This window comes from Panthera uncia (genome assembly GCF_023721935.1).
Source record: "Panthera uncia isolate 11264 chromosome B2 unlocalized genomic scaffold, Puncia_PCG_1.0 HiC_scaffold_24, whole genome shotgun sequence".
Classification (NCBI taxonomy): Eukaryota; Metazoa; Chordata; class Mammalia; order Carnivora; family Felidae; genus Panthera; species Panthera uncia.
This window is the reverse complement of record NW_026057580.1, coordinates 22536481-22551508: the sequence shown is the minus strand read 5'-3', so window position 1 is coordinate 22551508 and position 15028 is coordinate 22536481. Positions and strand designations below refer to the sequence as shown.

The window sequence follows — 15028 nt, the reverse complement described above, 5'->3', positions numbered from 1 at the left end:
TAAAAAAATTTTTTTAAAAAAGACACTTCAAAATCACCTTCCTATAGATACAGAATTAAGTAGTTCTTTTTTTCTATTCTAGAAGAGAACAGTACATATATTTTCACTTCAGAAAGACATCTTGTTTTATGTTGAATTTTAGTCTGCCTCAAGTTATTGTTAGCCTGTTGGTGAGCATTATCCCAACATATATTACAAGCTGTTTTATATTTTCCCCTTTGTTTTAACTAACCAACTAAATGTTATGATGTCTGAAACCAGGTTTCCTGGCATCACTGACTTACTCAAAAACATTTCATGACTTCCTACCAGCAAATCCACTGAACTGGTTTGAAAGATCTCCACAATTTGAGGTCAATGGACCTCTCCCACCAACCCCTGACTTCCTTTTTTCAAACCTACTCTACTGGCCCCACACTCCCTACTGTCTGAAAATGCCAAATTTATTCACCTAAACAACCAATGAAAAAAGTGACTTCCCAAGGGACATCTTCCCAGCAACTCTCCCTTTCGCTCACCTGACCCAGTATATGAGAGTGGCTAAACCATTGCCTTTGGGAAGTTCCACTTCTCAGCAGGTTATATAAGCTCCTGCTTTCCCAGGTCAGGGTCAGGAGCCAGCCAGTCTTATCTCTTGCTCCTTATTTATCTACTTCTTTGTATCCTAATCTTATCTAAGTTACTTTCCATCCCTCAACTGTGCCCTCTGGATCAGGACTGATCTCCAAGTCCAGTCTCTCTGTGTTTAGATTCAAATGTGAACCCAAATCTCCACTCAGAGATGTCTGTAGGTCTTGGTGGTGAGGTTACTTGTCAACCATCCTGGGAAAGTGGTGAAAACAGTAACTTGGAGGCCTCTGTAACTTGGTCTCTGTGCTTCCTGATTCCAACTCTCTGATGAGTTACACCAACTTCAAATGACGATGCCATCATTCTAATTGCTCAGGCCAAAAACTTTGGAGTAATTTTGTATTCTTTAACTTATTTCACACCCCTGTCTTTAAAATATATCCAAAAATCTAACCATCACGGCTGTCATCTGACCAACTAAGGTATCATCTCACAGTTGAATTATTTTAAAAGCCTCTGATATTCTTAAGCCCTATAGTCAACTTTCACTAATGCAGCCAGATGTATTCTTTAAAATAGAGCATTTTTGAAAACGACTGTGTCTCTTTTGCTCAAAATTCTCCAGTGGTTCCCCATTTTACATAAAGCATAAACCAAGATCCTCATAATGTCTCATGAGTACCTCCATGTTACTTCTCTAAACTCACCTACTCACCCACTCATCTCCCCTTTGTTTTCTTGGGTCCAGCAGTTGGCATCTTTACTGGCATCCTCTAACAAATAGGAAGCCATGTTCCTGGCCTATAGCTTACTCTGTATCTAGCCTGCTCTGCCCTAAATAGATGGATGGCTCATTTCCTCTTTCCTCAAAAGTCACTTTTTGATGAGGCCTACTCTAAACACCCTATTTAAAATGCAGAATAACAGCCACCACCACTCTAAATCCTTCTTACCCAACCATATTTGTGTTTTGTTTTCTTTTTCTTCATAGCACTACTCATTTCTTATGCTTATTATCTACCTCATTTGTATGTAAGCTCCATTCAAAGGCAGGATTTCTTATGTACTTTACACTCGTATGTATGCACCCATAGAATTTAGAACAGTACCTGACATGCAGTAGGCATTAAATGTTTGCTTGAATGAATAATAAACATCCTGCCATATTTTTTACCTATAAGGTTGGCCAAAGACTGACCCCTTATAGTTGAAGCCTGAAGGGGCCAAAGGACAACTTCATTATCATACTGCCCTTCTCTCACTTCTTCAGATTTCCCCTGCATTTGAACTCAAGAGAACCCATTTCTTTTTCGTGCCTCCTGATGGAGTCTGCATTCTACATCTCATCAAGCTATCATAACCTTCTGTCAATGGCAGGTACGTTATTTTGACTTCTAATAGCAATCCCAGAAAGGCTTTTGTATGTGGTTCATTTAGAAACCAGTGCTTCCACACCTCCACCAATTGGTCTTAATCCTAGACCCTCTCAACCATATCTTCTGATACCTCCATTTAGAAATGGCCTGTCACCACTACTTTCCAATTATGATCACTTTGGATTATTACCACTCTCTAGAGTGATACCTCTCACAAAAAAGCAGATTATCCATCAGTAAAATATAGACGATAAAAAGTACATAATTCACAGGGTGGTTGTGAAGATCAATTTAAGGTAATGCATGTAAAGTGCTTAACACAGTGCCTGACACATAAGTGCTCAATAAATAATAGCTATTACTCTTACTAGATTACATAACATAAATCCATTACTCAAAATCAGATCCTTGTTTCAGTCCTGATGATAAAAGCCAACAATTTCTTTTGAGATAATTTGAAGAGTAACTAATTTAAAAAAAGAATAATTAATATAAAGGTATACACTATATGATGAATCTGTGGCAACTATAAAAAAGCAGGCAGAATCCTTTACGTACAAAATGTTAATCTGGTGTTACAGCCCTCACCATCTCAAAGGCTCCTGCAGGAAACCCCCATTACATTTTACATTTCATTAGAAGGACAAATAAGTAAAGGACAGCTATATCCTCTTATTCTTATGAAAGTTAACTTTTGATAAGATGCCTCAATGTGCACTTCAGGTCCCAGGTTTATCTCATTTAGCCATGAGCAACACTTCACTCATTACATTTCTAGCTTGGTTCTAAAGGGATCTGAGTTTGTAAGATTCTACAATTCTATCCTTTTGGAATTTAGGTGTTATTTAAACATTAGGAAAACTGGTATCTTAGGGACATAATGTGTTATGGTGACCATTAGCTTAGCCACTCCAACAAACTACTAAAAGTGTGTTGTCAGGAAAATATTACACGTTTCAGTAACTATGTAAGTATTTGGTTTTTATTTTAATCCTGTGATAGGAAGGAAAATGACTAAACGGAAATGATCATAAAAAATAAGCATCTACTTCAGAGATCCCAGAATACACAGAACCAAATATTAATAATTGTACTTCAAAGTTCAATACAGATTGTACATACCACATGCAATCCATACAGGAACTTTCTCATGGATTACTTTGAAGGGGAAAACAACCAGCAAACAAACAAAAAAAAAAAACCCAAACAAACAAACAAAAACAGAGCACCAAAGGGCAATAATTGAGTAGAGAAAACAGTCTTAAAAATACTTCCCCATGGGGCACCTGGGTAGCTCAGTTGGTTAAGCATCGGACTCTTGGTTTCAGCTCAGGTCACGATCTCAGGGTTCCTGAGTTCAAGCCCTTCATTGGGCTGTATGGTGACAGTGCAGAGCCTGCTTGGGATTCTCTATCTCCCTCTCTCTCTCTGCTCCTCCCCTGCTCATGCTCACCCTCACTCTCACTCTCTCTCTCCAAAATAAATAAACTTATTTTTTTCCCCTAATCAGAGAAGTCAAATGCACTTTGAAATAAGTCAAATTTTATATTGTTCTCTTCCAAATATTAATGGAGATAATATGTTAATATATCAAGACAGAGTTTCTGATAAATTTATTACCCCCTGTTAAGTTTTTCTAATTTTTCTTATTAAAAGCTAAGTTCTTTCTTAAGTTGCCAATGTTCAAATGAAAATCTGTTAAAAAATCATGGTGATCTTTAGATTTCACCTGATAACACAGTGTCTGATAAAACATCTAAAAAGACTAATTATGGTAAGCCTTAAATAATATTCCTTATCAATTTTGAATTATATCAGAAATATTCAACAAGTGATACTATCTCATGAACTCGGTTACTTAAACCAACTTTGACACCAAATGACAGTTCTATAATAAATATAAACTTTAAAAGTTACAAAATCTTGTTCTTGTTCATAAATATTAAACCAGTGTATAATGCCTTTCTTTAAAAACCTAATAAAATTGGGGTACTTGAATGGCTCAGTCAGCTAAGCATCTGACTCAATTTCAGCCAGGTCATAATCTAATGGTCGTGAGATTGAGCCTTGCGTGGAGCCCTGCACCCAGCTAGGTGTTGGGAGTAGAGCCTGCTGAAGATTCTCTCTCTTCCCCTCCCCCTCGCTCCCACTCTCTCTCTTAAAAAAAAAAAAAAAAAATCTAATAAAATTATCACTTTAAAATTCTAGATGAAAATGGAATGATTTTTTTCCCCTTGATCTATAGTAATATGTCCCCCTCTCACTCCCCCTCCTTAGGTTTTCACCAGAGCGCTCTTTTCAAGGTTTCAGATTTTAGGTGAGAAAGGATAATTTAGAATTTTTTCTTCAACAACTTTCTATAAAAAAAGGATACCTTCTTTGCACATTCTGAAGCTGGCTTCATATACGTCTTATTTTCAAATATATTTACATTGAGTCAATATTACCTCTTCATCAATAGTAAGCAAACATTGGGAAAATGTTGTATTGCTCTACAGCTGATGTGGTATGCATAATCATTATAATCATTATAATCATTTTAATACCTCAGAAATGGGTTTAAGTCTTTTTAGGAATAACCTTTTCATGAAGAGTTAATAATCCTAGCTGGCATTCCTAGTAACACACTATCTCAATGGATATCAAACTTGGTCAAATGTTGCTCTCACTTTTAAAGAACAAATGCCAAATCACAATGATACAAAAATACAGACTGATTTATATATATTATACATATAATATATATATATAAAATATACTATATACATAAAATATATATATAAAATATATACATATAATATATAAATATATAAAATATATATGTATATTATTTAAAAATTATAAAAATATTATGCATATATTATATGCATAATATATAATATATAAATATATAAATAAAATAAATAAATATAAATAAAATATGTGTAAATATATTATATATAATATATAAAATATATATTACATATATAAAATATATTATAATATATATCATACATAAAATATATATTACATATATATTACATATATAAAATATATTTTTTTTAAATAAAGGCCTGGAATAATGTAGTAAGAGGAGGAGGAGGTGATGGAAAACGAGGAGGAATCAACAGCACACATACTGTATTACATGTGTGGTATGTGTCATGTTAGACATGTCAACTACTTCATTCCATCCTCACAAGGATCCTAGGGAGTATGAGCATCTCCCTTTCACAGATGGGAAAAATAAAATTTAGAGAGGTTATAGTATAATACCTAATACAAACAGCTGTTTGAGTTGAGATTCAAACCAGCCCTGACTCCAAGATTCAGAGTCTTCATACCATTCCATGAACCTCTTAAAGAAGAGCATTATTTAAAGAAAACAATCAATAAAACTAAAAGGCAACTGATGGAATGGGAGAAGATATTTGCAAGTGACATCAGATAAAGGGTTAGTACCCAAAATCTATAAAGAACTGACCAAACCCAACATCCAAAATCAAATAATCCAGTGAAGAAATGGGCAGAAGACATGAATAGACACTTTTCCAAAGAAGACATCAAGATGGCCAACTGACACAAGAAAAATTGCTCAACATCACTCATCATCAGGGAAATACAAATCAAAACCATACTGAGACACCACCTCACCCCCGTCAGAAGGGCTAAAATTAACAACTCAGGAAACAACAGATGCTGGCGAGGATGTGGAGAAATGGGGATCCTCTTGCACTGTTGGTGGGAATGCAAACTAGTGCAGCCGCTCTGGAAAACAGTGTGGAGATTTCTCAAAAAATTAAAAATAGAACTACACTATGACCCAGAAATAGCACTACTACGAATTTATCCGAAGGATACAGGAGTGCTGATATATAGGGGCACATGTACCCCCACTGTTTACAGCAGCATTTTCAACAACAGCCAAATTATGGAAAGAGTCTAAATGTCCATCTGATGAGTGGATAAAGAAGATGTGGTTTATAAATACAATGGAATACTACTTGGCAATGTGAAAGAATGAAATCCTGCCATTTTTAGCAACATGGATAGAACTGGAGAGTATTATGCTAAGTGAAATAAGTCAATCAGAGAAAGACATCATATGTTTTCACTCATATGTGGAACTTGAGAAACTTAACAGAAGACCATGGGGGAAGGGAAGGGGAAAAAAAAAATTAGAGAGAGGGAAGGAAGCAAACCATAAGAGACTCTTAAATACACAGAACAAACTGAGGGTTGATTGGGGGGGGGGGGCGGGGGGAAAATGGGTGATGGGCATTGAGGAGGGCACCTGTTGGGATGAGCACTGCATGTTGTATGTAAGCAATGAGAATGGGAATCTACCCTCAAAATCAAGAGCACACTGTATACACTGTATGTTAGCCAACTTGACAATAAATTTTATTAAAATCAACTTAGTTTAATTTAATTAAAAAAAAGAATTATTTGAATTTGGGTAATTTAAAGAGAGTAAGAGGGGGAATGAAACAGAGAGAGACAAAGAGAGAGAGAGAGAGAGAGAGAGAGAAGCTGCAGCTTTATGTCTATAAAAGTTTTCAAGTCAATTGAGGAAGCCTGAAACTTGATCTTACAATAAGGTCACAGTCCCTATATAGTGTCTTCTTTCCTCTCTCCTCTCCCTTAAGTAACTGTGTTAAGGAGCACCTGGGTCACTCAGTAGATTAAGCATCTGACTTGGGCTGAGGCCATGACCTCATGGCTCATGAGGCCTGGAGCCTGCTTCAGATTCTGTGTCTCCCTCTCTCTGCCCCTCCCCTGCTTGTGCTCTCTCTCTCTCAAAAATAAAAAAAACTTAAAAAAAAATAAGTAACCGTCTTAAAAATTGTATACTTAATATCATCAGAGCTATTACTAATAGTAAGAGAAGGGAGTGAGTGAATGAAATGAGAAGAATGGGGAGTTTTTCTTCCTGTATAGCTCCAGGAGCTTGAAGAGTATTCCTATTCAGAGATAGCAATGGTTAGTATAGCAAGGTCTGTGCAATTTTAACAAGATATCTCTCTCTCCCACACATACATACACATATACATACACATACAATGTTATATTGTTATATTATATATTATATATCATTCATATATAAACATGTAATGCATTTTATTTAGAGAAGAGGTATTCAAATTAATGTCACAAGATCGAAACATGTCATTAAATCTAAGCAAAACACATTTCCTGGAAATAATTTTGACTCAAATTCAAAGCATGAAAGTATTCACAGTAAGAGTTGTAATAAGAAAGGCAAAGAGGAAAGTCTTAAATAAAAATTGGGAACATTAGGAGAGTGATGATCCTAGCCTAATAAAGGCATTGATAAATAGATCCATATGACTCAGCTGGGCAGGATATGATCACAAAGTCATACAGATGGAAGTGACACACTATGATACAATTAAAATTATTCATATAATGAACTAATTCAACAAGGAATATAACATATTGAAATAATCTTGAATTGGTAAGCGCTATCAGAGATGTGGACAAGAATATTAGAATGAAATCTTGCCATTTGCAAAATTGTGGATGGAACTAGTGTTTTATGCTAAGTGAAATAAGTCAGAAAAAGACAAATATGTGATTTCACTCATATGTGGAATTTAAGAAACAAAACATATGAACATACGGGAAGTTAAAGAAAAGCAAAATAAGATAAAAACAGAGGGGTGGCAAACCATAAGAGACTGTTGAATACAGAGAACAGAGGGAGGGTTGCAGGAGGGGAGGTACGGGGATGGGCTAAATGGGTGATGGGCATTAACAAGGGCACTTGTTGGGATGAGCACTGGATGTTATATGTAAGTGATGAATCATGCAATTCTGTTCCTGAAACCAGTACTACACTGTATGCTAACTAACTTGAATTTAAATAAACAACAACAAAACACTAAAAGGCTTTGCTTCATGACTTTCACTAAATAAATGAAGTTACCTGAGGAGGTGCAATGACTTGTTCAATCTCTAACTAGTTAGTGGTAGACCCCTGATAAAAGAGCCTCTAGTCTAGTACTGCTTTTATAATGCCAGGCAAATCCCAGGAAAAGCCCCATCCTCTGTTCACCTTTCCATTTGTGGCCATGGGCCAATTGGTGGTTAAAGTTTCTAGGCATTACTAATAGCTCCCCAGGCCATAACAGCCACACCCAACAACAGTGAGTCATGAAGGAACCAAGACTTAAACTTAAGAGAGGCAGTATAGAACACCTCAGGTACTACTGTGCCCCAATTCTCACTAGACTCTTGCTTACGTGTCTTCCTGAGTCCCTATTTCACAAGAGTAAGATTCACACGTCACAGAAGAAGCTAGCCTAGAATAAGAAAACAGATGCAAACAGCATTCTGGTTAAGCATTCACATATCAGGAATTATAACTTTATGAATATCCACCACTGGGTTGGCTAGAAGAAAAATGACTTTTATGAAAGATAGCTTTTTAAAGTAATTAGAGAGGATGCTTTCATAAGAGGTGTTCACAGTAATTAGGAATACATACATATATCATCTTGGGAACACCTCTTGAGAGACAAGTAATTACCTGGGAAAAGTCTTGCTAGACGCTATCAGACTTTATAAAGTCGACCCAAATGTAATTATGGCAAGCGCACAGGGAAAACTAAGAAGGAGTTAGAGAAAAGAGCCAGTAAATGAAAATATGGCCCCCTTAGGGTACAAGTAAGAAGTTACCTATAACTAGATTTTCCCAGAGGAAGATTCTCTAATAAGAAAATAAGCAGACATACAAAGAAAAAAACAAAAGGAAAAAAAAAAAAAAAACAAGAAAACAAAACAAAAAAACCTCTTTACAACTTCTAAGTGACAACTGGCAAAAATAAAATGAATAAAAACAAATCTATGGATTTTTAAAATAGTATAAAGAGTATATTCTGCTTATCAAAGTAGAATGATTCAGAGTCTATGTTACTTTAGATAGAAACAAGAACACATAAATCAGTGAAGTTTAAAAACAAGATATTGCCAGTAAAGATGGATATGATATGGTATCATTTTTATTTCCATTCTCAAGGGACTAGAAAGTTAATTTGGTGGTCAGACTTCTAATGCTTGGACCTCTAAGAAAAATGCTTTTGGATTCTTTCCATTATTTTCAGATTGTCCCATAATATGACCTTTATTTTCATAATACCTTATGTCAACTGCAAACAGAACAATGAAAATGGACTGAAATTCTTCTCTGAGATCACTTCGTCGGTTCTGCTTTGCTGGTTCCTAACCCTACTTGTTTGGCCTCATATCTCAACAGTTGTATAATGTTGATTACCTAAAGAATTTGCCTGAGAAATGTGAAGGCAAGAAAATTTGTTCTATTCATCAAAATATACATTACTCAAACATTTAATGAAAAAAAAAAAAATCCTCTTCATAATGCCATGACAATTCATTGAGAGTTATCTAATAAAGAGAATGTATCTTCTGAAAATAGTTTGAAAACAGGAAGTTGATCCTGAAATCTAAAGAGCTCCCATTCATTCTGAAATTATAAGAAACTAACTTATATCTGCTGAGTAAATGATAGCCATAAAAGCCATAAAAACCACAATTAATCTACAAAGCAATGTGTTCTGATAAGCTTTCACTTTAAAATAATATTTGTTCTTATTTAACAATTTTTTCACAAGACCTTGTCTGGTATGGGCTAAACAGTGTAACCTTTTGTAAAAATGGGGTCAATAACTCTTTTCTGGAGTACTTCAAAAATCCTTAAATAGACATTGTGGCACATGAAGATATTTCCAAAAGACTGGAGAAATATACATTACATACATACATAGACCACTTGACCTCGACATTTAATGCATCTGAGTTGAAATTAAAATGTTCTCCAATGCTTTTGGAAAACAAAATAACACAAAACAAAACTCTAAGTTATCTGGTATGATTTATATTCAATTGCTATATACTCAACTTACAAGGTTTAAATAATTCTCTTTGAATTTAGCTTGGATATGTATACACAAAATCAAATACAGGCACAATTCTTTCTTATATCATGACATTTTGACTTTGTGGAAGAGAAGCAGAACATTAGATCACTGTTTTACAGTATGGACTTCAAGATCCTCATCTTGCCATTGCAAGTGGGAATTCCCAGCAGACAATGAGCAAGCAGAGGATATTACTTTTAGAGGCTCACTAAATAAATAGCTGTCACATTAGAAAGAAAAATACAACAGTCATGACTACGTTCAGTTTCCAATGAATGCTAACCCAAAAACTCATGGTATCTCCTGACTCATTTTGCATCACAGAAATGCAATGCTCCAAAGGAAACCAGCTGTGGTGTAGGCTGATGAATTCATAACTACTAAGTTTACCATAATAATATTAATCTTCACTGATGTATCAATTTTCAATTATTATTATAGTTCAAAAATACACTGTCTCCCTAAACAGAAATTAGCAAATGCTATGGTACAAGATATTTGTTATTTTACATTTATAAGGATTCATCTATATTCTTGACTTTCCTTCTGCTGTTTTACAAAACACAATTGTATAATGAGTCCACAGAGCATAGGATAGTACAGTTTTAAAAATACTCACCCATAGTAAATTGAACTCACAGTCCAATTCATTCAATAAATTTGGACCCCTACCACATACCTGATTTTGTAGCTAATTTTTAGCAAATGGGATAGATTAGTACTTTCTTTAATGTAATACTGCTAAGTTCATGGCTAAAAGTCAGATTGTTTGAATTCAAAAGGTTTGGAGGTGAAAAAATCCCCTTACTTTTGCAAAGCCTACATTTGACATTAGCCTCAGAACATCATGTCTCCCTGACATGATTGCAAGGCTTTTAGTTGCCTGTCTTGCAAACTACAATGTCATTGTGGATTTCAAGGGTCTTCTATTTCTGTACTTCATAAAATCAAGCTTTTGAAGCATTTCTGGGTCTTGTTGACATGAAATAAAGCCATGTCATGTATGTGTGGATCCTCGGGTTCCTTTTAGGTCACATTTCTATGTTACATGGTATCAGTAAATAAGAAATAGACACTTTATAGCAAAAAATATTAATTCTTTATCCATTCATTTCAAAATTCTAGGCTGAGTTTAATGAACAGCTTAGGAAATTTTGTTATAATCTCAAAATTGTCTATGATTGTACTGAGTACCTAGAAAATACTCAGTAACTTTTATTTGATTGATTAAAAGAGAATGTCTACAGTTTAATTCAAGCTCTAAAATAGAATTTCTGAGATTTATAAGCCAATATAAATATTTAATAAAGAGCACAGAAGCCCTAAAATGCAAAGCACCTCAGGATCTAACTTCAGAATTTTACATTATCATGCCTGACTTCATACTGTTTCCACAAAAGTGAGGAAATAAATAAGTACATCTATGGTTTATTTAAGAGTATAAACTATATCTACAGCAAGAATTGGGCTCAGTCCTTTTGAGTACAAAACAAATTTCAACTGATTTACCAAAAACACATTAAGGAAAATCGAAGTGCCTTGAACTCCATGTGTCCCATCCCATTCCCAGTCCACGCAGGCAGAAGAAGGTGGATGTACAGTAAGAAGAGAAGGAAATCTGCACCTAGAACAGGATCCTAACACCACTCTGTTAAATATACACAAGATATGGGAAGTACAATCCTCCCATGTATTTGTATTCACAGGTGTATTTCCTGAGAATAACAGGCATGGTCCAGACGTATAGAGATTCCTTTAACATACATATTTGTTATACTACTTTGATGCTTTTCCACATTTCACATTTTTCATTTAGAGTGGAATGAGTAAGTCACAGGGATGAAAGGTACAACATAGGAAAGCAGTCAATGGTATTTTAATAGTGTTGTATGGTGACAGACGGTAACTGCATTAGTGGTGATCACCACATAAGGTATAGACTTGGTGAATCACTATGTTGCACACCTGAAACAATGTAACATTGTATGTCAACTATACTTCAATTTAAAAAAGTTTCACTGAAAAACAATTTCATTTAGAAACGGAAAAGATTACCTTTCTTGCTTCTTTTATCATCTTCCGAATAGTTTCCTTAATTGTAAGTAAGTGTGCTCTTGGTGGATGAAAGAGGAGGTCTATATGGGTACCGCCTAAGAGTCCGGGCATCACGTACGGCCAGCCTAAGTCAAGATTTGGAGCTTCCACGTCAGACTCAATGGGCCAGTAAGTCCCTGAAGATGAGGTATCATCATAGGAGTTATCAGTACCATATGCTGTACTTTGTGCAACTTTCTGCACATTTTTCAAAATATAATTAATTTCTTCTTCAGCTAGAAAGTCTGATACTCGTTCCTTGGCAAGAAATTCTTGGTATGCTTCTAACCCATGTTCGATCAGTGCATCGATGGCCACTCGATACCATTCCTTGTAGTGAGGCTCAATGTAATTGTCTGATTTACACTCATCATTCAGTGAGGACAACATTGACGAGGTTTCCATGCTCGCGAGCGTTTGACAACCAGCACTTTCAAACACTTTCAAATGTCCATTTGTGCAGTGACGAGAGGTATCTGGGTGCTTAAAAAGAAAGAAATGAAGATCAGTTAGAATTCTGTAACGAAATGTTTTCTGACCCACATCAATCACTATTTTTACATTTACTCATTTCCACTACCAGTAGCTCAATAGGACATACATGTCACGACCAAAGTGGCATTAATTGCACTATAATTCACAGATGTATTACAAATGAGCTAAACAGATTTCCATTTATTTATTTATTTATTTATTTATTAACATCTATTCATTTTTGAGAGTGAGAGAGACAGAGTGTGAGTGGGGGAGAAGCAGAGAAGAGTGGAAGACACAGAATCAGAAGCAGGCTCCAGGCTCTGAGCTGTCAGCATAGAGCCCAACGCAGGGCTCAAACCCATGAACTGCAAGATCATGACCTGATCTGAAGTTGGACGCTTAACCAACTGGGCCACCTAGGCGTCCCCAGATTTCCTTTTATAGGCCACTAGTTGATTACTCTTTTCCAAGGTACCTTTACTTTCAATTTCTCACCTAAGGAAATACACCTTCTTTTCAATGACATCCAGAAAGATCACCCTTCTTAACTTTAATATGGGACTACATATGGTGTTTGTTCCTATAAGTTTTCTTGATTTTGGTTTTACAATTTTTTTTTAATAGAATACAATCAGTACCTGTCCATCCATTAACAGAAGCTTTTACTAAGTACTTGTTATGCATATAATCCCATACTAAAAATATAAAAAGCATGAAACACTTGCCTTCCAGAAATGTATGAATTAGCTGAAGAGGCAAAATGAAACATACACACAAATCTATTATCACTTTGAACAAAGCCATATATTGCTAAGGACCAAAATGAGTACTGCTTGTAGTCAATGCTTTCACATAAAAGCAAGTAGATATCAATGTGGAATAAACAAGCTATGGATAGCCCTGTGCAGGACGCAGGCTTCAGGTGAACCTGGGGTGATGAGTAAGAATATGATCAGGCGGCAAGAAGGAGCATTTTAATCCCACACAAGAGTGAAAAACATAACAAAAGCACAGAACAGGCATGAGCTTGGTATATTCATGAGCTAGTTAAAAAAAAAAAAAAAAAAAAAAAAAAAAAAAAAAAAAAAAAAAAAAAGTTGGTCTGCTGGAAAGTATGCTCCTTTCACTAGAAGTAGGAGATAAATTTGAATAGACACTATGCAGCCAGGTGGAGGGACACAGATTTCTGCGATTCGATAAAACCAGTGTTTAAAACAATTAGTCTGGCAGTATTAGGGACTTGAGAGACAACTATCTAGGTCTTTCAGTGTTCAAACGCCCAGTGAAGAAGTGACAATATTTCTGAGCTGATTCAAAGTAAGAACTCCTGAGATTAGATGCTTTGACAGCATTTAGGTGATAAAGAAATTTAAGATATCAAAGATAATTCAGGGATTTCTCTTAGGAATCCAAATCTGCCTAACCAAGCTCATACCCCAGCCCTCTCAATGCTCACAAACTGTCATTCATTCACTGCATAAGATACCTAACTAGACTTTATCTCAAATAAGGGCCTTTCCAATCTTTTGAAGCCATGCTCTCCATTGTGCAGATTCAAACAAAATAAAGTCCTATGATGTGCTACAAGCACTAAAGGGCTAATTTGACCAAAAACATCTTTGTTAAGGGCCCTGTCTTAATTTAAAATTCTCCACTTAACCCAGCCTTTTCAGACTCAGGACTACCGAAACTCAAATCTGATTTGGGAGGATAACCCATAAAGCCATAGCCATTTATTAACTCCTTAGCTCAAAAGATATAACAAGTCACTAATCAGAGAGACAGTTGTGAAGGAATGGAAAATAGTGCCACAAGTTTTGCTTAAAGGGTGGAGAGATCAGAAAAAAATCAACACAAAGGCAGAACTAAAGAAGAAAGAAGATTATAGGGTCCACTTGGCTCTTTTAGTGGAGACAATCCTGTCCCCTAGGCTCAAATTTTTACCAACAAAGCCTAAAAGGATAGAAAACCTAAAGGTCAAATCTGATACAAGGGAAAAAAAAAAAAAAGAACATGTTTACGCTACTGGCATGTGGTACATAGAGGCCAGGGATAATGTTAAACATACTTCTTGGATACACAGGACGGCCACCTGCATTAAAAGATTATGTGGCCCAAAATGTCAATGGTGCCAAGGTTGAGAAATCTTCATCAAGCTGCTCACTTAATGTGCCTGGTATCACACTACGAATTTATGACCTTTCTGATGTTCATTAAGGTTCTTTTCTGTAGATGATACTAGACTCATTTTTAACAAAAAATAGGCTTTTATTTTCTTCATAGAATCAATCCATTTGATTAAAGTGTATTTCCCTAAGGTTTAGTGAGTTGTGGTTTTCATTTGACAATTCCAGTCCATGAAGGGACAGGCATCCAGTGATCACATGAAAATTACATCTATTATTTGTAATTGTTTAAGATAGTAGTTAACTACTGGTTTGTGACAATTTTAAATTTCCTTAGCACTTATTTCCTAAAGTTTTTAATTTAACTTTTGAATTCCTGTAATGTGATGGTAAACACTATAATTATCTACTTGGAAGTTAAAACGCATGACAATGCTTGAAAACA

The 15028-nt window shown here is 35.4% G+C and overlaps 1 protein-coding gene across 1 annotated transcript in view; it reads right to left on the bottom strand.

The window, feature by feature from the left end:
- Positions 1-15028, bottom strand: part of FAM83B (family with sequence similarity 83 member B) — a 194368-nt gene that overhangs the window by 55769 nt on the left and 123571 nt on the right. The window contains exon 2 of the mRNA XM_049653854.1: positions 11942-12463. Coding sequence (XP_049509811.1) covers positions 11942-12385 — 444 coding nt within the window. The 5' untranslated portion in view covers positions 12386-12463. The remainder of the gene's footprint in view (positions 1-11941; positions 12464-15028) is intronic.